The sequence below is a fragment of the Leptosomus discolor genome, chromosome 17, assembly GCF_034619465.1.
Source record: "Leptosomus discolor isolate bLepDis1 chromosome 17, bLepDis1.hap2, whole genome shotgun sequence".
Classification (NCBI taxonomy): domain Eukaryota; kingdom Metazoa; phylum Chordata; class Aves; order Leptosomiformes; family Leptosomidae; genus Leptosomus; species Leptosomus discolor.
The window spans coordinates 16,503,468-16,530,059 of NC_141407.1; the positions used below are offsets into that span (position 1 = coordinate 16,503,468).

At 49.9% G+C, this 26,592-nt stretch overlaps 2 protein-coding genes across 2 annotated transcripts; one reads left to right on the plus strand and one right to left on the minus strand.

Moving 5' to 3' along the window:
* The first annotated feature begins 855 nt into the window (after positions 1-855).
* On the plus strand, positions 856-1,854 carry NPBWR2 (neuropeptides B and W receptor 2). The gene has a single exon (XM_009948424.1). The coding sequence runs from the start codon at positions 856-858 to the stop codon at positions 1,852-1,854; it is 999 nt and encodes a 332-aa protein (XP_009946726.1).
* A 13,760-nt stretch (positions 1,855-15,614) lies between these two features.
* On the minus strand, positions 15,615-26,226 carry OPRL1 (opioid related nociceptin receptor 1). The gene is made up of 3 exons (XM_009950933.2): positions 26,000-26,226; positions 16,430-16,785; positions 15,615-16,138 (listed from the first exon to the last, which is right to left on the minus strand). Exons 1-3 carry the CDS (start codon positions 26,224-26,226, stop codon positions 15,615-15,617), a joined length of 1,107 nt encoding a protein of 368 aa, XP_009949235.2.
* Positions 26,227-26,592: the final 366 nt, after the last annotated feature.

Here is a 26,592-nt window from a genome sequence, read left to right on the forward strand (position 1 = left end):
TCCTGAATAATCCTGAACTTCTGAGATTTACAGGTTTGTCTGCTTATCTGTGCCAAGTTGTGTGTGCTGCCATAGTTGTAATTAATATGTTCTTCACATCGAATAGGATCTTAACCTACCCTTGCTTAAAGAGTTACTTTAATTGTGGGTTAAGCCCATTTAACCATTAGTTTTGGAAATACTCCTTGAACTTTTTTTCCTCCCTCCTTCTTTTGCTAGGGGACTCTGGGAGTGGGGAGTAGCTGTGTCAAACTTCTTCATTGTTTGTGAAATCTCAGTCAATGAAGCGTCTGACCTCGGACACAGAGAAAAGCACTAATTAAACACTGCAACGCTTCTGCTCCAGCATGGAAAAGCAAGCGCTGTGCAAGTGAAACAGCAGCCATCCCTCAAGTCCTCCGAGGGCTGCGACTAGCCAGCCAGGCACAAAGCTTGCTCTGCCCTCCCTGCTCCTGCCAGCCCCCAGAAGGATTCTTGCTGCAGACAGCTGAACTGGAGCCACTTGACTTCCCCAGCAGAGAAAAGCCAAAGCTCACCGGGATGCTCCGAGAGAGAGTTCCTCAACTTACATAGAGAGTTATAATTCTTTTGCTTGCTTCTTGCTTTGCTCATGGAGCCTTATGTGTATTTCAGTCTTTTTTTTTTTTGCCCCCCAATCACTTCAAAATCTAACTTCTGCAATGGTGGGGGACAGGAGAGGTAAGTTAGATGGTCCGTGCTGCCTCACAACCCACTCTTTGGAAATAACCAACTTCTAAATGAGATAGCAGCTGCTTCTCACAGGAAAATAAAGCTCTCCCTTCTGGGCTAGCAAGGCTTTCAGTGACATCTGAGGGTACTCTGTGATCAGCAGGCATGGGAAACAGCTCTCTTTGGGATGATCTGAACAGCACCTGCAGCAGTGCAAGCAACAGCTGCTTCCTGGACAACAGCATGAGGTTCAACTCAACCTTCCAAGAGGAGGCAGCCGATTTCTATGTTGTCCTCCCTGTGATTTACTCTGTGATCTGTGCTGTTGGGCTCGCAGGCAACACTGCTGTCATCTACGTGATCCTCAAGGCCCCCAAGATGAAGACCGTGACAAACATGTTCATCCTGAACCTTGCTATAGCTGATGACTTGTTCACGCTTGTCTTGCCCATTAATATTGCTGAACACCTTCTCCACTACTGGCCTTTTGGAGAAGTCCTCTGCAAGGTCATCTTGGCCATAGACCACTACAATATCTTCTCCAGCATTTATTTCCTAACAGTGATGAGCATAGACAGGTATCTGGTGGTACTGGCTACAGTCAGGTCCAAGAGGATGCCACATCGTACATACCGAGCAGCCAGGATCATAAGTTTGTGCATCTGGATCCTGGTCACCATCATAGTTCTCCCTTTTGTCATCTTTGCCAACGTCTACATAGACGACCTGGAGATCAAGAGTTGTGGTCTTAATTTTCCCAAGCCTGAAAGGTTTTGGTTCAAAGCCAGCAGGATCTATACCCTCATCCTTGGCTTTGCCATTCCAGTATCCACCATCTGCATCCTCTACACCATGATGCTCTACAAGCTGAGGAACATGCACTTGAACTGCAACGCTAAAGCCCTGGACAAAGCCAAGAAGAAAGTCACTATTATGGTCTTCATTGTCCTGGCTGTGTGTCTCTTCTGTTGGACCCCCTTCCACTTGGCCACCATTGTGGCTTTGACCACTGACTTGCCCCAGACCTCCATGGTCATTGGTATCTCCTACTTCATCACCAGCCTAAGCTACGCCAATTCATGCTTGAATCCTTTCTTGTATGCTTTCCTGGATGACAGTTTTCGGAAGAGTTTCCGTAAGATGCTGGAATGCAGAACTTCTTGAACAGTGGGTTGGGGCTTGCAGATCCCTTCCTCCCGTGGCTTTGCAGGGGCAATTTTGCAGACAGAGAGGGTGGTTAATGAACGTGCAATGTTCTTTCTTTCACTTACATGTACTGTGTGTGTCTCATTCTCATGGTTTGTCCCGCTTACTTGCGATTCTTGCATTTTCCCCCCTCCCTGCACCTCTCAGCTTCTCAAAGTTGCATTTCTATACTCACTTTTAATCACACATTCTGAAGCATTAAGGACAGAAAACTTCCTCTTCAGAGTGTACTTCTACTACATAGTGGTCCTTTATTGCCATCTGCTGTACAGCACAGTCAAGCCAGAGACCAGTTTTCAGACAAGTGTCATGCTCAGTTCATAACAGCTATGTTACTCGGAGGATTGTTTCATGGAGCAGAGCTAACGAGCACTTTCAATTAAATATCAATAAAACAGAGGATGCAAGGTGAGCATTTAGGGGAGAAAATGAACCATTTTCATCTCCATGTATGTCCATATCTGTGTTATGGCTTTGGTTTTGATTTTGAGGGATGTCTGTTTTCCACTCCCACCCAAAATTCCCTCTTTCCTGAACTGTTAACACAAACCGAGAGCGAGATTCAGGTCTCAAAAATCGTGTTAAGCAGCACACCATACAAATACTGTGGCAACTGTGGGAATTTGTGTTAGGAATTATTTTTAACTATTTGTCCCTGTTAAGTGCCAAATACATATTTATTTAAACATGATAAATGAAATAAACCTCATGGGGAAAAAAAAAATACTGGTCCTTCTTTCACCAGAGAAAGCTTATGCTACTTGTCCCATGTCTTTGCTATACATACAGCATTTTACCTACTGTAAAAGAAAATATTGTAGATCTCTAACAAAATTCAGGTGTTGGTAAGCCACAAGAAAAACTCCAGCAAGCACTGCCGATAAAGTTCCTTCTTTAACAGGTAAACAGCAAAAGTACTTCAACAGAACCAGGACTTGAGAGGAAGAGCCTGGAGGTCAAAACCACCCTATTGAAAGCTTCAAGAACTACCAAAACCATGTGGAAACTCCATCCTCCTCCTCCCAGCAAGGGAACCTCTCCCTCATTGAGGGACAGGGAGATGAGCACACCCCATCTTCCAGCTTTCACAGTCACAGAGAAGTCTCACCTCCACCCCCCACCTGCAGAGGTGAGCGGGGCTTGTTGCCATGTTCAGTCCTTAACAGCGACCTACCACAGCCAGGAGAGTGGATGTGCCACAGCTCGGTTATTTTGGCTCTATATCAGCCACCAAAGCACCTCATTAAATGGGAGTGGACTTTTTTTGTCCAACTCCTCTCATCGCCTCTGCAAAAACCAAACTGCCACCCCCCCCAGCCCTTGTCCTAGAGGGTGACACCCAGCTGAGTGCAGCAGTAAGCTGTCTTGGAGGGCTGCAGCAAGCACAAGGTCTAGGAAAAGCTCCTTCTCACACCCTTTAGCCCTGGAGGGTACGTATATCACTGGTTTAAGAAAGGCTCTCTCAGCTAAAATTTTTCTTTCCCGCTTTCCCCAGATCCCCAGGCACCAAGCTGGACTTCAACCTGTCCAAACTCCACCAGGAAAGCACAGGACATGTAAAACAAAATAAGATGGGGCTAGAGACAGGACTAGAGACCAGCTATATCACACATGCCAAAGCCCATCCAGGAGACAAGCTACTTACTGCAGTCATCCAAGATCTAGCCAGAAAATGGGGCTGGAGACAAGGCTGCAACAGGAGTTCAAGGGCCATCCAGGAGGCAGAGCTGGAAACAGATATCCCTCCAAGAGAGCAGGGCTGGAAACTGCAGGGCTCAGCTTAAATGGGCTCCTGGAGCACTGGGAGAGGGTGTGGGTGGAGACCCCAGGTGAGGCCACTGAGGGTATTTCAGTCCCATCAGCGCCTGCAGAGCCCCGACACCAAAATTAACAACCTTCAGTACGTTGTGATGGCAATTTCATTTTTCCCTTTTAGAAAACTGAAAGAGATCTGTGAATACAAGATCACTTGTGTTGCCTTCTCCATGTTAAAGGTGTTAACTTTGGAAGAAAATTAAGGAGAACGCATTCTTCCAGGTGAAACTTCTCCAGGATTTTTATTTTTTGTACCAACCACAACATTAACTTGCTGTAAAGGTCGAGAGCTGAATCCCCAGTCTCAGCCAGCCTCACAAGGAACAGACCACAGCGGTGGGTCCTTAATCCCAGAATCTTAAACCCCCAGACTTAGTGCCCACAAGGTTCCCTGAGCCAAGTTGCATGGTTTGTCTCCATTTCTCCTGAGCTGAGCCTTGCAACTCTCAGCAAACACATGGATTTTTCAAAACCCGGTCCTGACAGTGTGTGTGTGTGTGTGTGTGTGTGTGTGTGTGTGTGTGTGTGTGTGTTGGCATGTGCAGGTGTGTGGGGTGATGCTCAGCAAGTCCCAGTGACAAGAGGAGGAACAGGGAGGCACCTGGAGATCAGCTCCACTTAGAAAGTGCCGCTGGCTCTCAAGAGGTATCAAATGACTCAAAGAATTCGGAGAAGAGGGGGAAAACCTGGCACATGGAGGTCTGGGGTCCGTTCTGGAAGGAAAGCTGGGGGCTGTGGTCCTGACCGACCTTCATGGGGAGGGAGGGAGTGCAGATGAGTTGTGTGACCCCCTGGAGCAGCCCAGGCAAGGCCAGGGAGCAGAGCACAGGCAGGCATCACGGGCACCCACTCCTTTAGCACGGTTGCCACCTGCTGGCAATGGGCTCCCCAGATGGAAAAAAAACCCTCCCTGAGTGCAGAAAACTGACTCAGACGATGTCACCTCACGCACAAATTGTCCAGCTAGCTGCAACATCACTACCCACTGGCGTTAGGTCTGTAGGAAAGGCAATACATTTCATTAGGTGGAAAACCTAATACATTTCATGAGGTGGAAAGGGCCTTTTGAGGGTAAGTCACCCACTTTCAGACCTGACAGTGTCATTGCTGGAGCTTTTTTTCCTTTGAATCAAATGTCACAGAATCACAGAGTGGCTGAGGTTGGAGGCACCTTTGGTGATCGCCCAGCCCAACCCCCCCGATCAAGCAGGGTCACCTACAACAGGTTGCCCAGGACCATGTCTGCTTGGGTTTGAATGTCTCCAAGGACGGAGATGCCACAATTTCTTTGTGACCTGTGCCAGCATTTCGCCGCTCTCACAGTAAAAGTTTTTCCCTACATTTTGGAATTTCCCCTGTTCTGATTTGTGCCTCCTGTTCTGCCACTGGGCACCACCGAGAAGAGCCTGTTTCCCTCTTCTCTCCACACTCCATCAGGCATTTACAGACATTGCTCAGACCCCACCGAGCTCTCCCTCCCTGAAATGAGCAGCCCCATCTCTCAGCATCTCCTCTTATGAGAGCATCCCGCCTGCATCTCTGTTTTTCTCTATGCAAAATGCTCAAGACAGGCGTGTCCATCCCTCTTTGCTCTCAGGGGGTGCAAGGGGAGAAGGGGCTTACTCTGGCCAAGGTCTCCTCCTGTGCTTAGGAGGGGTTCTGGCTCCCATCGGTGCACCGAGCTGGCCGGTGTGCCGGCCAGTGGAGCATCCAGCGGGGCCCTGTGTTTCAGCCTGGCAGCACTAAGCGGCACTCTCTGCCTTCAGCTCGGCATTGCTGGAGCTCCCACAGCTCTGCTCAGCCTCCCACGCAAGGCTGGTACCGTGCTTCTGCCAACGCGGGCTGTCCGTGCCCAGGCAGACCCAGGCCAGGCTGCTACGGCTGTTTCTGGGAGAGCAGAAACCACCTTCGAGGGGACTCTCGGCCACTCGTGGCACAAGTTCACCCCAGGGAAAACCTGCACGCCAGCTCATTCGTTTGAATTTCATCAGCCTGCTGGGGCTGGCTTGCTGCGGATCACAGCAGCCCATCTTGAAGACTGGAAATGGAGAAATAAATCCCCTTATAACCATTCACCGAATAAATCCCCTTCTAAACCAAGCATCCCTTACAGGGTCTGCAGGGTCACAGGAGGCTGAATTAGGGACCCGCGTGGCTCCCTCCTATCCTAACCCCCTTCCCAGCTGGTCGTGCATCGAGCGGGGAAGCCAGGTCAGCCCTGAAGCCGAGGAAATTTCCTTCCAGGACAGTCTGGGATGTCCTAATGAGTGCAAAGGTGCCAGGTAACCTCAGAGCTCCCTGGTTACAGCAGGAGCTGAAGGCTTCTCGCTTGCTCTTGCCCACTGCAGCAGCATGGAGGGAGGCAGTAGGTCCCTGCCTGCCTTCACTCTGGGAAGGACATTGCCTACCCCACTACGGCTGCACCCACAAGGACAGACAGCCCTGGAGGACTCTGCTCCATCATCCCTGGGAGAGGAAGAAGAAGCCATTTTCCACCCCAGAAACAGGAATTAGGGCTCCTACAGGGCTCGTATTCCCAACGCAGGCTTTAAATGCAGGCATCTGAGATAAGAGGTGGGGATCGGAAATTGCTATTGCTTTTTAAATCTTCATGCTGCAGCCAGTAATAACGGCTGTTTCAATCAATTGTCCTCATCCAAGCTGTGCTGCAGCCTGTTCCCCTGCGAGGGCGTAATCCCCCGGTACTTACACCGTCTCGCACTGTCTCCTACTGCTGGTCACGATTTCGAGTGAGAAAAGAGAGAACACCCCACTGAGGGATGAAGGCCCAGCTCTCAGGAGCAGCTTCAGGCAGGGAAAAAGTGAAAAGAGGGATTAAAAATGGATGAGCAAAAACTTGGAATATAGAAGGTATGAAGCAGAAGGGTCTCTAGAAGATTGTTAAAAGCAATCCAAGAGAGACAATTTGTCCCTCTTCTGTGCACTCTGGCTTATCCGCAGCACTTGCCTTGTCACCTGCGGGATGCTGGGAGCCCCTGGGTGTCATCTCAGTTAGGGACGATTGGTGCTAACGTGCCACCGATGCTCCCGCCGCAAACCTGAGGAGATGGTGAGCCTCTGGCTTTACTGCTGGTTCTGGGAGAAACAAGCTTGGTTTGGTGCTTTCAAGGGGTCTCAGCACCTCAAGGTTTGACATCCCCACCTTCTGCTGAAGAGAAGGGGACTCCCCAGGCTGGGGTCCCTTTCAGGGTAAGTCAGGTCATCTGAGGGACCCTCTGTGGGCCATGGGGACACAGCACTGGCAGCTCCCTGTCCCATGCCTGGGGCAGACTGTGTCGGATCTTACTCCATCTACACCACCACTGCAGCCGAGGCTGTGTCTGGAGCTGGTTTTGGGGTGATAAACCCTTGATCTAGAGCAGCTCTGAGGCCTCCAGCGGAGCTCCACGCTTACTGTCATGATGGAGTGACAGGACACCAGGCACTCTCCAAAAAAAACCAAAATCTTTCCAAAGAAACCCTTCTTGAAAGGCTACATGCCACAACGCCAAATTTTTCTTCCCCACCTCCCTTTTGCTGGAAGGGGAGGAGTTAATTTAAAGGCAAACACCAAGAATAGTGACAGTAAATATTGCCAAGACTTCCTCGTTGGCATTTGTGTTTGGTAAGTGAAAACGCAGAGGGAAAGATCAAAGCTGTCTGAATAGCTTTTAATTACGAGCCTCAATTGCTCTATTTTCTCTGAGAAAAGTATTACAATTATCTAACAAAGCTCTTTGAATGGAATTAGACACTAGCTCGAAGCTTCAAGGGCTGTTTAGTGGCTATTTTCCCTGTTTAAAAAAAAATAATATTTGATGTCTAGATAAAAAACAGGCACTCCCATAAGTGCCTACAGCCAAGTCTGGTGCTCACTGGATAAACAGAGAGAGGCTGGAAAGCTTTCCCCAGGAGGAGGTGAGCAGCCCAGGCTGCACCAAAGGCTGATGGTGTCTCTGCTAAAGCACGCCACCCCAATGTCCCCTTGCTGGGTGGGAGCTCTGGGTGCTGCCACCAGCATTCCACGTCGGAAGGGGGAATTCCTGGTGACGGGAAAATAAACTATACTTTGGGATGATTATCTTTGACAGCGGGCGACTGTCCCCATTTTCAGTTTTCCTCAGATATAATTTCTTCCTCTGTCTTCCGCCAGGACTTCTGTACGTCTCCATCATCTCCCCTTGCTCCGCCGCTTCCCCTGCACAGCTCATGGAGTTTCTAAGGTCCAAACCATCCACTGTACGAAACTCGATAAGGCAGCTGAATAAGGAAAGCAGAGAAATAAGGATTCAGTTTCATAAACTTAACCCTCAAATGGGATCAGAGGCTGGTAATTAATAAAGTCAGACTTCAACGCAATGAAAAACCTCCCCTGAGACTCAGCCTGCTGCTGTCTTGTATTGATGGAAATGCTACGGGATGTAATTACATTTCTCTTAGCCGTGCGATGGAGACAGCGGGCTCCTCCATTCCATGGGGGACTCTTGGCTGAGCTCCTTCCCTCCAAGCTGACCAGGAGCCAGGGAGATGAGGCTGATGATAGCCACCGTTTGGTGGTGGTTGGGGCAGGTCAGAGCCCGGCAGTTCATCGTACACCGTCCTGGCAGAGAGCCCCAGGGCAGAAGGGCTCAGTGGCATCACTAATGCACACTCAATAGAAGACAAGAGGCAGTTTTCCAGCCAAGGACATTCAAGCCAAACCCCAGTGCAGATGCCAAAGCAAACTGCGGGGAGAGCAGCCCTGGTCAGCTTTCCGTACCCACCTCCCAGCCGCTGGAGGAATGCAGGGAGCGAGGGTGAACACCAGCACCAGAGGTTGGGCTCATTTTCTGCTCTTTCATGCTTAATCCCTGGAGGCAAGTCATTATCTCCAGGAATTTTCTCTGTGGTTAAGCAAAGCAAGAGCAGCGAAAAGCTGAGACGAGGGAAAGTCCAAAATATGTGAACAAAGGACGGAGAAGTTGCTCTTAGCGCCTAACATTGAACAAACATTAAATATCCAAATCACAACACGGGATCCATTTCACACAGAGGAAATCAAGCTGAAAAGCCATTAATCTTGATTTTGTATTGACTACATAGCTTGAGTTTTTATTCCCTGTCACTGAATGAATCAGCATGGCACGAGCTTTTCAGAGCACTCACTGCACATGGCAGACTGAAAACACACAGAGAAATCAATGTTTACAGAAGAGACAGAGCCAGTTCAAACCTTGCCTGGTCTCCTCTCTGTGGCCAAGAGAAAGGTGATCTGATGCAACCAAAAACCAGACTGTGGGAAGATGTTAATTCTGTCAGTGGTTTCCTTGGAAAAAATCAAGTTTCCTGCTCGGTTTCTTGCAGATTCATCCTTCACTACACTGAAAATCTGGTGTTGGGCAGGGCTGGTGCTGCTCAGCTCTTGGCTCTAGCCCATCCTGCCTGGCTGCAGGCCCGGAGGGGAGGGAAGCAGAGGATGCTTTCCCTGACCACCACGGGCAGGCAGGAGGACTCCATCTGCACAGGAGCTACATCCCCTGGCAGCAATAACATATACTGGAGGAAAAATACCTCTTGCTGCAAGAATGGGCTGGTTTCATAGGTTACGAGCCCTCCCGGTGACAGCTGCCTGCATGGGCTCTGCAGGTAAGATTTCCCGCCTGGCTCCTATCTGCTGCAAAAGGCACAAGAATTTGAGAGCAAAGCAGGAGCAAGAGGCAAGGACGTGTATAACACCACACTGTACAGACCCACAAATGATCCAACCTGCTGAATACTCAGGAAGATCCCAAGTGATGCCATGTACCAGCGTGGAGCGGTCGGGTTTGCTCCCAAGGGCCCTTCCAGCAGTTTAACCACGGGAGGACCAAATTCCCAAGAATCCAACCATGAGAGATATTCTCCAGGGGGTGAAGGTGATCCCAGCTGGTGTTGGATATTATTGTGCACTTTCTACCCCAGGGAACATTTAGTGAGTGTTTGGGTTGGTGAAGCAGAAACCTTGTGTGTAGCAGCAGAGGCAGCAGGTGGGGGAAAGGGCTGTGTCCCCCAGCACTGCGGAGAGCCAGCACCGCTCCTTTACTGCAGACAGCTGGGATTTCACTGCATTAAGGGAGAGAGAGCGAGCAAAGTCAGTTTACATGGTTGATTAGCATTGTCGTTGCCAAGATACATAACCATGTTGCTCTATTTATTGATTATTTCACTCTGTCATGCAATTTATCCAGGCTTCAAGGTACTGAAAGAGGAACAAAGGGAGTTTGTGCGCTCTGGGGCTCTTTGACCTCAAGTGCACCCACTCCAATAGCAGTCCTTTTAGTTGGAAAAACCCTAAAATTCCTTCTTTCAAAATGAGTTATGACCTTGACACATCTGTTATCATGCGTTTTGAGCAAAGGTGACATGTAGCCCCACTCTAAATGGGCAAGAGGGAAGATGCAGGTGGCCACTGTGGGCCACTCGACATCAGCTCAGCCTTGGCAAGGAGGGGCTGCAGATCCTGTAATATCACACCCCCATCCCCCCAAAAAAAACCCATTGGCATCACAGAGCATGTGCTCTACTTTCTTCTAGTCCATCTCTGTTCCTTATGCAGCACCACGACTGTTGGGTTACTGGCTGATGCTGAAGCCTCAGCTCCACTTTCCATTTCCTCTCCCTTCTTCCAGCTTCACCACCTCACAAGTCTTTTTCACCATGAAGCTGAGACAGTTTTCCCTCCTGCAACCCTCTGTCCCTCCCATCTCAGCTTCGTGGTTCTCCTCAGCAATGAAGAAGGCCAGGGAGTAAGAGCCGGTCCTTCAGAAAGCCCTGGGCAGGGCTGGGGAGGTGAAGATCAGGGCTGTGAATTACCAGCTGATTCTGCAAAGTCACAGCGATGCAGCTCTGCCGCCGCAGAGATTCACATGGAAACACGGTGTGAAGCCATGAATGCACAATCAGGCCTACAGCTCAGGATCTGTCCGAAGGAGGTGCTCCCTGCTGAAGGAAGGAGAAAATTGCATATGCATAGGTATCTACAAAAAATAGCTGAAGGAAAGCACAGGGAAATAAATGGGAAAGCAAACTGGAGTTGTTCTGGCAGAGCTCACTTTGCTGACAGTCTAAGAGTCCTTCTGAGCAGATAGCAAAGGCCGCACCAGCTGCTTCTGGAGATCTTTTTCATTTAAACAAAGAGGCTAGAACTGTGGAGAGCACCCACCTTCCCCATAAAGCATTGCAGGGGGAGAGGCATCCCTCCCCAGGCCCCCATTGTCCTACCCAGCAATGATATCTCAAAGTACCCAGCGAGAGCCCAGAGCCCAGATACAGCTCTTTAAGGAGTTTCTTTAAGGAGTTAACAAATCTTCCTCTAGGGAGAGAAGAGAGAGAGGAGAGAGGAGAGAGGAGAGAGGAGAGAGGAGAGAGGAGAGAGGAGAGAGGAGAGAGGAGAGAGGAGAGAGGAGAGAGGAGAGAGGAGAGAGGAGAGAGGAGAGAGGAGAGAGGAGAGAGGAGAGAGGAGAGAGGAGAGAGGAGAGGAGAGGAGAGGAGAGGGAGAGGAGAGGAGAGGAGAGGAGAGGAGAGGAGAGGAGAGGAGAGGAGAGGAGAGGAGAGGAGAGAGAGAAGAGAGAGAAGAGAAGAGAAGAGAAGAGAAGAGAAGAGAAGAGAAGAGAAGAGAAGAGAAGAGAAGAGAAGAGAAGAGAAGAGAAGAGAAGAGAAGAGAAGAGAAGAGAAGAGAAGAGAAGAGAAGAGAAGAGAAGAGAAGAGAAGAGAAGAGAAGAGAAGAGAAGAGAAGAGAAGAGAAGAGAAGAGAAGAGAAGAGAAGAGAAGAGAAGAGAAGAGAAGAGAAGAGAAGAGAAGAGAAGAGAAGAGAGAAGAGAAGAGAAGAGAAGAGAAGAGAAGAGAAGAGAAGAGAAGAGAAGAGAGAGAAGAGAAGAGAAGAGAAGAGAAGAGAAGAGAAGAGAGAGAAGAGAAGGGAAGAGAGAAGAGAAGAGAATTTACAGTCTAGCTCCTCATGAAAACACCTTGGAAAAAACAGACACGGCAACTGCTCAGCATCAGGCAGTGTCTTCATCAGGGCACGTCCCCAGCTGCAGAGCAATGGGCACCATGAGGGGCAAATGCAGAACTTCGTGTTTCTGCAGCCAGGGTTTCTTCCACCTGCTGAAACTGGGGCAGTGGGCAGGAGGAGGGTGACTTCAGCCAAATACTCACCCAAACCACCTAAGCTCAGTCTGACCCATAGCTCAGTAAAGGATAACTCAGCACCTCCTGGGGTGAGTTCTTCCCATGGTGTAAAACCAGCCAGACTTCAGTGGAGGTGTAAATTGTGCACCTTATTTCTGCTTTTAGGAACTGTGATTCATGTTGGGGGGAACGTTGTTGGCTGAACAGCCTGGACAGGGGGACAGGAAGGGAGACGTGACACCAGCAGAGCAAAGCATTCTTCCAAAGCCAGAGATCTGCCCAGATGTGCCGGTGCTGCGAGCCTAGGGGAGAACTCAGCCCCTGGCTCATCCATTCCTCAGCCTTCCCAGCAGTTGTCTCCAGCCAGCAGCAGCAGGGAGAACATGTAGTACATTAATAAATCCCATAATACTGAATAAAGCACTTTGGTTTATAGCTTTGCTGTAAGAACTTACCCCTGGGTACTTATAATTAACTGAAGTAGAAAAGAAATAAAGATTTCAATTTTTTTGTCACCAATTTTCCTTCCCTTCTTTTTCTAAAAAAAAAAAAAAAAGAAGAAGAAAATCACCACTGCTAATAAAAAACCTCTCCTGATATTTACCTGCCTGGGTAGGAATATTGATCTCTGTGCAGTGAGAAGGCGCTTTCCTTATTGCACATCTTGCTGGCTAATCAATCTTTCCTAGCTACGGAATATTGCTTTGGCTTTATTTTCAGAGCAGTGCTGTAATTCATTGTTCTGCATGATCATGCCTAACCCTGCAGCTCCTGTAAGGTGTGGGGAGAGTATGTGGGAAGAGGTTGTTTTAGTCCTGCTTCAGACTTCACCTCTAACAGTGGGAGAGCTGCCTGTTGCGAGTCCCAGGACAGCAGTGGAGGCTGGCAGGCTGCAGGCAGCTCCTGCTCCTCTCCAACCATCGATTTTCCAACATTTTCACATCTTCTGTTTCCAGGTTGCCTGCAGATAAAGTTGCCTGCATAACTGAAGTTCCCACTGACCTCAATCAAAAGGGATCGGATGCTTCGGTGTTATTGCATGCGCTCAGCAGTGGGTTTAGCTGGAAAAATAAGCCCACGTGCAAAGCTCCCCGAGCGCTGCTGTTGAAACAACCCCCCGATCCACACAGCTAGGTCCTTCAGACTCCACACCATTCACAGTACAGGCGTTTTTATTTTCCTTTATTAAAGCACACAAGTAGCCACCTAGGAAATTGTCATTTACACTGCGGTAATTGTAAAATCATACCAACACAACCATTTCAGAAGAGAATTCAAGAGCCTGCGCTTCAGCCAGCCAGCCGATCGCAAGCCTTTAACTCCATAGGCACAGTACAATAAAGCTTTTGCTTTCAGGTTTTTGTTGCTCTTCTTACAACAAACTCCACTGAGCATTGAACAGAATGCCTAAACACATTCACGGCGAGGGCCACAGAATTACCCAAAAGCTTAGTAAACACAGATTTATTGAGTACTTGATTATGTAAGATCGTTGCAGCATGGTCATTATAACAAAATCCTTATTAAAAAAAATGCCAAACTCTGGTATATTTTTCAGAGGACGTAAATCTATTTAAAAACCCGACCAAGAACTACAAAGGGAGGGTGGCTGTTCCTTAGCCAGCCACTAACGAACACTCTCCTGCTCCCTAACGGCACTGCAAGAAAAGCCCAGCAGCCGGTTCCCAGCTTCATGCACGACCGTACCCAGCACCCTGCTGGACCGTACGAGAGCTGACGGGCTGAGAAGACTCCAGGTTGCTCGCTGACCACTGCTGTTATTGCATCCACAAACACAACACCCCACCAAACTCATTTTTTCAAGGGCAGGGATGCGGCTTGCCAGCAGTGTGGTTCTCGGGGAGTTCTTCTTAGCACGCGTGGGGGTTGTATGAGATTTCCTGGTGAGTGCCTGGGGATAAACATCCACTGCAAAGTGCTTAAAGTGCCCAGATTTCCTCCTCCCCCTGCGTTATTCAGGGGAAGCGCTAATTGCAAAGTTTGCTCTGGTATCCCTCCAGATTCCCAATCAAATGCTAATCAGCATGAAAATCCTCCCAGCTTGAGCAGTTTACAAGGGGTCTGGGTCTTATGTGTGGGATATTGGAATTGCATCTATATTTTAAGCCCAACCATAAGGGGAACACTCTACATAGAAATATAACATTGGATTCTTTTATACAGCATATGTCAAGAACATGACAGCGTTAAAATATTGGCAAATCAGTACATTAAAAATACAGAATCTCAAAGACCAGAGCACAAGAAATATATTCACATGAAATCTGTACAGTCCGGATGACGCTGCCAGTTCTTGTGACGGATTTGACCTCCCATCTCTAAACGGAGGTTGTTGCTTTGCTTCCCCATCAGCACCACTGGCCACCACTGCCCAGATTTCCCCAGGCTGTTGGGCTACAAGTCTGCTGTCCCCGCCAGCAGAGAGGGCACTTGGTGGTTCAACCCCTCAGGAATACTTTCATTATCAAAGGAAATGACGGGGCATTTCATTTTACACAAAGCTCTGGCCTGCTGGGAGAGGAAAGTCAAACGACGGCTGGCAGGAGGGGTGGTACCTCGGCAGCATCTCCCAAGTGCTCTCTCCGTTGTGGATCTCATTTCATTAAAAAAACCCAACCCAACCAACCAACCAACCAACCAACCACCTTTGGTATGGTTTGTGCGCCGCTTATCTCGTGTGGTGGAGGTGGGACTACTTTAGGCTGCCCCTCCTACCAGAAATGTCCACATCTTCTGAAGGGGCCGCCGCTCCGAGTTCTCCCAAATACAGAAATACAAGTACACATAGGCCACTTCATTCCTCCTTCCTCTTGCTGAGGAAGATCCCCAAGGCATGCTTGGCAAGATGAAACCCTACGATACAGCTGTACCTCTAGCACTATGGAGATGTGTATATACAGACACAGTCTGTCCATTATTACAATGGAAATACAGAGTTTAAAAAGAAAAAAAAAGCAATAGCAGCATGTAAACACAGATTTGTGTTCATTTCATCTGTCTTTTCTCCCTCCTCTTCTGAGCTACATTCATCAGTTTTGACAGTCCCTTCTCACCACGCTGCTCCCCTCCCGAGGCGGAGGGTTTTACTGCAGACCCTGTCTGCAGGAGCTGATGCTGTCCTCCCCCAGGCTCCCAGCCGCCGGGCAGTTTGAATTTCCCGTTCCACCAGCATCCTCCCTGCATCCTTCCCTTCGTGATGAGTCATCCTGGAGACGATCTTGGGTTTCGTCTGATGGCTGCTGCCCACTTTGGCTTCAGCAAAGTCTCATTTCAGAGCGATGCCGCAGGAATAAAACCCGCACACGAGTGCCTGGTGAGCCATGTGAGCTGTTAGCGTCTGAAACAACTCGGGGAGGAAAAAAGAAATAGAGTAGTTCGCATTTTGTCTGTCTCCCAGCAGCAAAAGTGTAAGTCCCAGGAGCAATGCCTGTTTTAAACCCTTAATTCCTGAATTCTCAAGAATGTTGCAAACCACCAGGGTTTCACAGGAGTCAAAGGGCTGATTGCAAACACGTTCCTTAGTGCAGGGTGCACTGGAATTAAAAATGCATCGAATGGGCTCACTTTCTCCGCACGCTCTTGCAGTATCCGGTTTTCCCAACCCCCAAAATTTTTCCCTCGGTTTCCCACCTCTCAGTTTTGAGGTCCTGCTAAAGAGCCGTTATCTGAGTTAGCTCTGACGTGGGGGTGGTTGGACTCTGCTGGGTGACAGCCACCATGGGAATTTCCATGCCTAGTCAGGCCGGATTGTTAGTCCCCTCCGAGTTCTTGCAGGCATAGGCCACATCCTTGGCGATGCTGCACATCCTGTTGGACATCTGGAGCTCGGTCCTGAAGGCGGTGGGGAAGCAGAACTTCTTGAAGCATGCCTTGAAGTTCTCATCTAAGAAGGCGTAGAGCACGGGGTTCAGGCTGCTGTTGGCGTACCCCAGCGCGGTGCAGAAGCAGGAGATGGCCAGCTCGAGCTCGCTTTCTGCCTTGGCACCCAAGCACTGGACCAGCACGAAAATCTGGATGGGAGTCCAGCAAATGATGAAGACTGCCACCACCACCAGGACCATTCGGGTGATGCGTCTCAGGTTTCGGTCCTTCTCCTTGGAGCCCGAGAGGACACGGACGTTCTTGAGTCGCCTGATCATGAGGCTGTAGCAAATGGTGATGATCAACACGGGGATCATGAAGGAGAAGAGAAAGACACAGATGCCAAACACTGGATCCCAGTAATCCACAGGTGAAGGGAGTTTGATTAGACAATCAATTTCTGCAAGTGAAAAAAAACCAAAAAAAAAAAACAAAAAGGAAAGGAAAATCAGGAAACCCACATCAGGAAGAAAAGCATCCGCACACTGCGTTTAGTTTAGGTGTGTTTAATACTGGAAAAGCAGCAGCGGTGATTCAGAGAGGCAAGGGCAGAAAGGAAAGAGCTAAGACGGCTTTACAGCAGAGAGCTCACCACACCGGTGAAATTGGTACCCCACTCCAATGGCTCCCCGAGCCCACGGGCTCTCCTGGCCACCAACACCTCCCGCCCCTTGGGTGCACTTTTACTGACCGTTGTTCTCGTTCTCTGCAGATCCCATCACCATCGCGGGGATGCCAAAGACAGAAGCCAGCGCCCAGATGCAGACATTCACCACTTTGGCCTTGTGGGGAGTGCGGATGTCTAGAGCTTTGATAGGGTGGCAGATAGCGATGTAGCGGTCCACGCTCATCATCGTCAGGGTGAAGGTGCTCGTGAACATGTTGTAGTAGTCTATAGAGATGGCGATCTTGCAGAGGACATTGCCAAAGGGCCAGAAGCCCAGGAACGTGTCTGTACCCTGGAAGGGTAAGGTCATCAGACACAAGGTATCAGCCAGAGCGAGGTTAAAGATGTAAATGTTGGTTGCTGTCTTCATCTTGGTGAATCTGAAACGCAGGAATGAGCAATGGTTAGAGCTCCACCTGACCATGATGGGCAAGACACCGAAGCCTACTGAAGAGGGGTTTCTGCCACTCTAGGAAGGAGACGCTGTGTTTTTCTCATGTGACAAGAGACTGACCACCACCCTTTCCTTCCGACCTCCCACGTGCTTACCAACGCACAGCTCAACCCAGCTCCTCCGACACCACACACGGTGCCTTCGCTATCAGTTTCATGGGCAGAAGCTTATTCCCTCGAAGGGCGAGTGAGGACCGTGGAAGCCTGAGGCTGTCAGCTCAGACCATGCTTTTCGAAAAATGACTTCAGTAAGGCTCATCTAGGATTTCATCACATATGGCTTCATTATTATAAATACTGGTGAGAGCTTCACCCAGTAAGCTGATTTGAAAGGCATCATACAGTCCAGGGGTAAGTTGATTAGCCATTTTGTACAGGCTTATAGCCAAAGACGATGGCTAACATCAGCTATCAAACCAGAACGAGCAAGACAGGTGGCCCTGGCCAGTGGCAGCTGAAAACTGGTGAGGAATGAGGTTTGTATCAGAAAACAAAATACCGCAGCAGATCTTTCTAAAGAAAGGGGTATTTTGCAGAGAAAGTCACGAGTCAACTCTACTTCAAAGGGGTTTTGTCATTTCTATATTACTTTTATTGCATCAGCCGACTGCCCCAATAGAAGATTCACCTTGCTCTGATGCTGATCATCTCCTTTTCACACATGGGAAATGATGCAAAGAAAGATGTGCTCACCTACCCAAGGATACATGCAGACTCTGCAGAAATGGAAACTCAGCAGTGACTCTGTGACTGAATCTAACATTTCAGCTCCAGGATGTCCCTCTCACGGACAAAAGAGCTCGAGTAGGTATGATTTTAAAACTGCAGCTCACGTATCATTTACTCTGCTAATGGTCTTTGCAGAAATGTTGCCAGAAATGGCAGATAATGATGGGCGTTATTAATGCAGGGCAAGTTCATTTGAGGGTAACGCTTAAACCCATAAACTACTGCACTGTTTGCAGTTTGATGCGCGTTGGAATATTATGGGGTCTGATTTGACCTAAAAAACTCTTTTTGTCAAACTGAACGGCCAGCCCACAACTGCACTCCTCAGCACTGTACCCCAGCCCCAAAGATCTGAGCTTCAGCTCTTGATAGATTGAGTGCTTGGAGGAACATTATCACTGCCACGCTCTGAACTCTGTTGAGACGCATGGTGACACAGCCAGGTTTGCAAGAAAAGCAGCCAGGGGATCCACAATCCAGAATATAAAGTCTATTTTTTTTTTTGACCCCTCTTAGATCTCTAAGCCATGCTTGCAGTAGCAGCCAGGTGTTTGAAAGTGGTGTCAGAAAGCAAGAACAAACGATCCTACATTTGTCCTTGAAAGCCAAAGGGAGCTTTTGGAGCAGGTGAACGTTGATGGAAGCACTTGAGGTCCCCACATGAGCCCGAGTCAGGCTCTTCTGGCCCAGAAATCACAGCAGCCAAGCCAGACAGTGTGTTCTTAGAAAGCCAGCCTAGATCGGATAAACATATATAACCAAAAGCAATAGAGGAAAAACACCAGTGTCTTTCCTGTTGTGAAGGGGTAAACAAGCAAAACACTTTTCAAATCCAACACAACCAGGCAGCTGCCAGGGCTTTAACGCTTTGGGATTTCCTGAGCAGAATTACACAGAAACCGAGTGATTCCAGGGCTGCGAAACCCAGAGCAGCAGCAGCTCAGGGCAGGCGGATTTTGCTTTTTTTTTGTTTGAATTCTTGTAGTTGGCATAAACGAGGCAATGCACACAGCGGGCATGAGACAGGGCTGTGAATGGATTCAGACACTTTCCCCTCCAGGTCAGCAGGGGGGGAATTAAAATTAAGAAATGAAATCGCTGCTCTTTATCAGCCCACACAAAAATAAGGATTGTCAGCTCAGGCTTCAGGAAATTATTCAGTCACCTAAGACTGTGTCTCCTGGGAGCTGCAGTCGTCCTCTGCAGGCCACAGACCTGGCTGGGCTTGCTCAAGCTTCCCAACAGTCAAGTTTGTTCCAGTCCACCCTTCCAGGAGGGCTAGACTTGGAGGCAATTCATCAGCACGCCTCTAACCCTGACTGCTTTCACTGATGTTATAACTTGGGGGAATAACAGTTGTGGTTTTGAACAGTGATGAGTAACTTTACTGCGAAAGAGAAAAGAATTAAAGGGTTGTTTTCTGGTGGTTGGTCGGTTGGGTTTGGGTGCTTTTGGGGTTTTTTGGACCAGTGGGAGAAAGAAGGAGCAATCCATGCACTTCTACCACCCATCCAGCATCCATGGGGGACAACTTTGCCTCTATATACATCCCTGTTCCCAACACAGTGAGAAGTTTGGGGCATCTCAGCTAACCCTGAGCTTGGGGTGCACAGAGTGCAAACCTTCAGCTCCCTCCTGCACCCCTCCACCCCAGGAGACCTCACCAGCCCCTCTCCTCCAAGACATTTCTCAGCAAGAATTCAGAGTCCAGGTGCAACTCCTCAGCCTGGGCCTGCAAAACCCACTCTCCCTCGATGCACGGATCCCTCCCTGCTGCCTCTTTCCTCATCACCTCCTCGAGGTGACAGCCGGCCTTCCCTCCCTCCCTCTGATGTGGGGACATGCTGGGGCAGCTATCCCACTGCTTACCTCCTCCAACCATATTTTAAGACCGATTCTGTGCTCTTGGAAAGGGGGGAAATTAAGGTACACCTAATTAATTACCTCTAGCTCCACTTTACCTGCATGCTGAGAGCCAACAGCCATTATCCCAACCAACCAATGTTCCCAAACATTTCCAGAATGTTCAGCACAAACAAAAATCAATTAATCGCTTCTCTGTGGATTAACCTTTTTCTTTTCCTCCTGGAACTGAGAGTGTTCTTTTCCTTAATCTGCACAAAAAAAAGACAAATTAAACTCTCAGGCTTTAGGAGGCACCTAAGGTTTCCCCCCAAGGGCAGAACTCAATGCGGGATAAGCCCGTGGCCTCCACGGAAAACATTAGCTCCCCACTGGGCCACTTTCTTGCACTCAATCACAGAGGCAATTTCCTAATGGAGCATCTCCCACAGGGCGGTTCTCAGCTCTCCATCCTGCTCCACCTTAGTCACAAAAGTAATCGCTTTGCTCTGCTCTCCTGTTCCCCCGGCTGCTGAAGCCGAAGAGGAAAAACATCTGAATATCAGCTCAGCACTCTGCTTCCCCCTCGTTTTTGCTAAGTGGACCTCAAGCAGTGTTACCTGGAACAAAGCTGTGCTTCAGCAAGGGGAACCCACAGTTTGGGAGAGGAGGAGATGGGGAGGAAACAGCTCTTCCCCATACTGGGCTTTGAGGTCCTGTTTTTCACAAGGACAGATTCTGTCCCTGGCTGAGCCTCAGGCTGAGCTCCAAACCTGCTGGTTTAGCATCACTCCCTTCCTTCCACCCAGCTACGGTGAGGTTGCAGGGCAGCAAGCAGCTCTGGACGAGCTGCAGCAAACCTACACCCCAACACGGGGCTTGCAGACACCAGGGGCAGAGGGACCAGAGCAAAGCGTTGTTCAGCCCTGGGGAACCGCAAGCATTATCTCCAGGAGCATCCTGCCTCTTGGAGCCTCTTGATTTGGATATTGGTGGCTCCGTAGCTAATCAGGATGCAGACAGTGCTGTTCACCTTCAGCAGCTCCCTCCGTTCCCACCTGGCATCAGTGACAGATTTTGCTGCCCTCCCCCGACACGCACAGGGAAGCAAAACAGAGCAGAAAAGGCTCAGAGAGGATTTTTGCTGAGCTGCTCCCACCCTCTGATGGTGGAAATCAGCACCAGTTCACTGACATCTCTGCTCCCAACCAGCTCTTAGCCCACAGGTTGTATGAAGCTGACATTTGACCTGGCACATACCATCGTGATTTGTGTCCTCCCAGCCATACACCCACACCGTGCTCTCCCTGCCCCTGCTGCTCTGAGCACCTTTTCAGAGCTCCCTCATCCTGAAATTACCCAGTTCAAACCAGTTTATTCTTAATGGTTCAACACGCCAAAAAACAAAACAAAACAAAACAAAACAAAACAAAACACCCAGAGGATTTAGGAAGGGCAAATTTAAATCACTTTGGACTATGAAGACAGACACTACAGCAAAAGCAGCCAGCAACACTGGCATGTAAAAGCCTATTAATTACCTGGCAGAACAGTGACTAAGTAGCTGGGGTTAAGGAGTCTGCCACCCGCCAGGGCGAGCAGCAACGCTTTGGGACAGGTCATTTTCTTGCCCTTTGAGTCTCGCTGCTGTGTCTGGGCGACGCTGCTGCCCTCCCTCCTCAGGGTGCTCTCTCTGGGGACATTGCACGGTCCTGATTGCTGCCGAGAGCAGAGGCTGGGTGGCTGCTGCTGCAAAAGCCTCTGCAACTCGCCCGGGGGTTTGCAGGGAGGCTCATGCAACCCTGAGCAGGTGCCTGGCCCCCAGGAACGGTGCTTTGGTCTAAGGAGGGCGTTTGCCAGCACCCATCCTGCAGCAAGATGCTCTCATCCCTGTTTGTGTGCTGGATCTGCCTCTGCTGAACTGTCCTAAATGCTGCTGGGAATTGCCCAGTCCCTGAAAAGCACTGGGAACAGAGTCCCACGCTAAACATCACAGAATTACTGCTGCACGTGGGTAAATCCCTTTCACTCGTCCCACCAAAGCCAAGGGAAAGCAAGAGCCCTCCAGCACACATTGGAGCCACAAGGTCTGCGTTAGCAGGGGTCATGCACAGCTACGATGAGGCTCGTCTGGGCTCGTGGGGGCCTGGGAACCGGGGGGCTGCAGACCTGCCCTTTGCAGCGGGTCCCCTTCCTGCTCACCTTGCCATCCTCCCCCAGCTCAAATCATTCTGCACGGCACAGAGCCCTTGGCGTGGGTTTCCCTTCTCTACAAATTGCAGCAATTGTTGGGTTTTTTTTTTTTGTCCTCCAGGAAAAACTAAAAGAGATAGATCTGGTGAGAGGTCTCAGAGGGCCCCACTGGTGCCCACTGGGTCTACGCCGCATCAAACACCCACTCGATTCCAGCTCTGACACACGCAGCTGGTCGAGGGTCTTCCCTTAGGAAGCTTTCTATTAAGAAATCGGCATCTCTGCAACCTCATGATAACTTCATCGTCCCTGTCTCCTCACACCCAGCTGCCCTCACCCCTTATTGTCAGGGAATGATGTGGTTTTCAAGCAGAATAATGGCTGGCACAGCCCTCCCCAGGCAGCTGCCCAGGGCAGGCACCTCCCCATCATAACCCTTCTCCTCAAGCTTCACCTGGAAGCAGCAAACAGGAGTGTGGGGGCCTGACAGCCCTAATCTGCCTAAACAGCAGCTTAAAATGCTCTGAAACAGTGTTCTTCAACAGGGAGAGCTGATCATCCCCAGGACTCTGCTGGGCTCCCAACGGGGAGCTGCCGTGGCAAAGAGAAGTGCCCAAGAAACGAGGCATCGTTCCCACGGGGGCCTGATCCAGGCGAGCAGAGCCAACACCGAGGAAGGGAGTCCTCCAGGATCGTCCCTGCTGAGCACCGTAGCAGCGTGATGGAGCTGGGCACTACAGAGGGTCTCCCTGGGCAAGAAGCTGTACGTTGTCCCTGGTCCCTTCCCTGGCACACCAGTGGCTGGTGAAGGCTTGGGGGGCTCTGTCACACCCCGTGCAGCAACACCCAGGTCAGCATCACCTCCAGCCCCACGGGCCACGGGTCAGCCACCCCCAAGAACAATACATCCCCCTTCTCCTTTGCTTTTCTTCCTAAAAACAAAGCTCTCGAGCTACCAGCCTTGTAGAATTCAGTTACTAGAGGGACTATTAACTAAACTAACTAAAAGAGGGACCTCAGCAGCCTGGTTTCCCCCCCAGTCTCCCCCCAAACCCTCTCTGCCTCGCCTCGTGCTGTTCAACTCCTTGTTCCACACTCATTAAAAAGCAGTAGAGGAAATATATGCAGACGAGAGCAAACAGCAGAAGGAGAAGGAGGGAGGGGAGGCATTATCTCCACTGGCAAGGAACTCCGCCATGAGCAAGCAGAACAAAGCCTCAGACAAGGCAGGTTTCCACAATAGGCCCTTTCCTGTCCAGGAAACCGTGTTTCTGACGAGAGCCCTTCTCAGTCTTATCCAACTGGTGCTGCTCAGCACTAGAAGGGGATTGACAGTCACATGATGACTGTCTCTATAAATTAATCATTCCAAACGTTAAAGCACTCCAAATATAATAGAGGTGTAGGCTGGGCTCTACACTAGAGGGGAAAACCCCAAGGAGGCTTTGGATTTGTGGGGTTTTTGTGTGCAATACCAGAAGATTTTAAACTTTTCCCTCGGTGCTGCAAAAAACTCATTCCAGAGGAACAAAAAACAAGCCTTCCTGATGCCTCTAATTTCCTCGAGTGCCAATATTAGAGTCTTTGTATTTCTCAACTCCCTCAAAAACAGGAAACAATTACTGTCTACGTCACAGTATCGTTCTTTTTGTGGAAGACAACACACCAGTTTCTTATAGGCCGCGTAGCATGCTGAAGTCTGGTTATCCCTGGTGAAATATAAACATGGACAGAAAAAAAACCCAGCTTTTGGAGGGTGCACCATACCTACAGGTGGTAGGGGTGCAGCACAGAGGGTTTGCCAGTCTTTTTTTCCATTCATGGAAGAGATACAACTTTAAGAGTCCCAAAACCCCAGTCTGGCTTATGAGCAACCAGCTTTCAACCTACTGAAAAAAAGATGCTATTTCAGGCAGGAAGCCCAGAAGCATCAATGCTCCAGTCTGGGGAAAAAAACCTACGCTTGAGAAGTCATCAACCTCCTCCTTGCACGGCCACTAATTTGGCAGCTCTGCATGAATCTGCCTACATGAGCAGGGTCACCGGTTTGAGATATTGAGTCCAGCTTATCATGACACTTGCTCCTGACCTCAACAGACTGGGCAAGGAGAGAAAAATCCTGGGCAGAGAGAACCAAAAGTTGCAGTTACTCACCAAATCAAGAAGGGTCAGTTCCCTGGGTATAACTCAGTGTTAACCTCAGCCAGGAGACACTGATGGGGAGAACCAGGGGGAAACAGCAGCTTCTTCTACACGTGCTCCAACTCAGTTCTAACCTGCCCAGCACACATTATTCAAGGGGCCACCCCAGGCTCACACAGAAAGGGGTTTTTTTTTGAAAAACAGAGGTGAAACCGCAAAAAGGAGTACCCAAATAATTAAAACATCTATTGGCTCTTTTATATATATGAGGATTTACTGCATAAAGGGGAAACAAAAGGAGTGAAAAAGCCTGGGGGAGATGGGGGTGACACCTGGCTTCAGTTTTCAATTGTTCAAAACCAGTAAAACCAGAGGACACACAAAAAAATGTTAAGGGGAAATTCCAGTGCTAAATACCACTTTTTTTTTTTTCCTTGGGTGCCATTTACCCAGTTGGAAGGTATCAAAGCCAAAAAGAAGCAGAACAGAAGCCACCAGTTTAAAAGCATGGCCCCACATAGCCACAGCACACATCCATCCTGACTGGCATGCTGGTTTGGGACATCCATACTCTTAATGATACACTGGCCACAGCCCTGGGCAGGGGCCAGCAGGGTTCTGCTGTCCACATCCCACAAGACTTTTGCAGCCAGGGAGAAGATTTCTGCCAAGTCTTCTCCTTCTGACACACATCTAAGGTTCACGCATGGGGCATGGACTCCCTTCCCCTGCCTGCACACCAGCTCAGTCATTCCCAGGGAGCTGCATCGCCACGGGACAAAGACTTCGCACTTGCAGAGACTCACTACTCGCCGCGCTTACACGCACCCACCAGCACCGTGCCTACTCGAACCGTTGCTACTACACGGAACAGAAACACAAGCTCTCCAAACGTGGCACTGCCGCACTGCAAACCTCCTCTCTCCGCCTCCACACTGCCCAGGGCCAACGTGATCCCTTCTCCCCGGCCATAAACTCCTCGGCAGGAAGAGCACGGACAAGCAGCCTGGTGAGCAGTCATGTCACATTGCCCTCGTAGCAGAGATTTAGCTGCTGTTCACCAAACTGTGATACCAAAGACTTAATTCTGCAGCATCTCCCTGAGCCGAGTTTTGTGTATTCAAGGGAAAAGATGCTTTGGAAGCAGCAGGGCTCCTGGCAGGAGCGAGACTTAATCTCATCAGTGTCTGAATACCTGCTAAGTATTTTCATCCTCTGTTGGAGGAGAAAACAAATTCACCCCGTCTTTTCTGTGCTGGCAGCATCCACTTGCACCAGGAATCTGCTCTGAGACCCGTATAAAATGGAAGCTCACTCCTTAACATACAGGGCACAGAGATCAGAAGGGGGTCACTGGCATTTGACGCTGAAGCACGCCCTAAGGGTCGTGTAAACTTATTTTGTACTTACAGGGGGGAACAGGTTTTCTGATTCCAGGAAACAGGGGAGGATTTGAACCACAGCAGAACCAGACAGGGACGCTTAAAATACCAGCAACCTGCAGGGAGGCTGGATGGTGCTGCTGGAGTGGTGCAAGCTCCGTGCTCTGTTCCCCTGCAAAGGTCCCCCTGCTCCCCCAGCTTCAGTGTGAGGAGTCAGAGAAGTTGCCCTCCTCTCCTGTCACGTCTTATTCACGGTCTATAGTTTCCAAAGTGTTGGAAAAGCCACATTCGTGATTTTTCCCCCCCCCCCGTAAATGTAAGGCTGAGCCTCCCAGCAGGCCCTTTCCTTTGCAATGACACTCAGCTTTGGAAAGCGCCAGCTCCCAGATGGAGCTGCACCTGCAGCCGCAGCTGGGGTGCCGGACACAGCACAGGAGGGAGAGATCCTGTTCAAGGTCTGGCACACCCTGGCAGCGGGATGCTCCCAGCCTTTTGCCCTCCCCAGGGACATCCAGCTCCCTGCCCGGCGGTTTGCAAAAAAAAAAAAAAAAAAGAAAGAAAAAAAAGCCCCATTTTTTTGAGCAGATCTGATCTCTCTGTTCCATTCTCTGGGTTAAACTTTAGGAGGCACCAGAGGGCAGCTGAAAGCTGGTGGGAACCTTCATCACAGCCTAGGAAGGGAGAAAAACAAATAAAACCAAAACAATAAAATGAATGCCACATCGTTACCTCTAAAGCACATCGCAATTACCGGGGAAGCGCCTGGCGGCTTCACCCGCAGCAGGGATTTAAGGGGGGGGGGGAAGGTCTGCCCCGCTCCCAGCTCTCCCCAGAGCCTCCCTGCGTGTCCTACCTGACGATCACATACATGACGGAGCAGTTGCCCACCAGCCCCACGATGCACACGATGGAGTAGACAACCACAATGGTGATCTTGATGCTCAGCGGCAGAAAGCTGTCCCCTGTGCCGTTGTTGAACCAGTTACTGGGGAGAAAGCTCAGGTTCAGCATAGAGGAGTCGTTCAGCAGCTTTCGGAAGTCAGGGTCTTCCAAAATGTGGGCTGGGAAGAGGGGGTCCATCCTGGAACACCAGCCTGCGCCAAGGACCTGGGGCACCGAAAAGACAGTCTTTGAGATCCGCGGATCGACCGGGCAGCGCGGGACCGGGGCAAAGCGTGTGCATGAGAACCGCAGAGGGAGGAGGAGGATTTATGGCTGGGGGAGAGCGCAGCCCCCCCCCCCCCCTCCAACCTCCCCCGGAGCATTTTAATGGGCTGCAACCCCCGAGCGCTTGGTGCATCCTGAGCACCCCGGGAGCTCACGCATATCTCCACACCGCCAGCGCAGGGGACGCGCGGGCTGCACCACGCCATCCCTCCCAAGCCTTGGATGCTCCTACCTGCCGGGTCGTCGGGTCCCCCACATACGGCTTGGTACCCCCAAACC

What these genes read in the sequence shown, in the direction of transcription:
- OPRL1 (XM_009950933.2), bottom strand. Translation starts at nt 26,226, where the DNA reads ATGGACCCCCTCTTCCCAGCCCACATTTTGGAAGACCCTGACTTCCGA. An exon ending in GTCATGTATGTGATCGTCAG is followed by an intron (nt 16,786 to 25,999) that starts GTAGGACACGCA and finishes CCTGCGTTTCAG; the next exon opens with ATTCACCAAGATGAAGACAG. An exon ending in TGCAGAGAACGAGAACAACG is followed by an intron (nt 16,139 to 16,429) that starts GTCAGTAAAAGT and finishes TTTCACTTGCAG; the next exon opens with AAATTGATTGTCTAATCAAA.
- NPBWR2 (XM_009948424.1), top strand. Translation starts at nt 856, where the DNA reads ATGGGAAACAGCTCTCTTTGGGATGATCTGAACAGCACCTGCAGCAGT.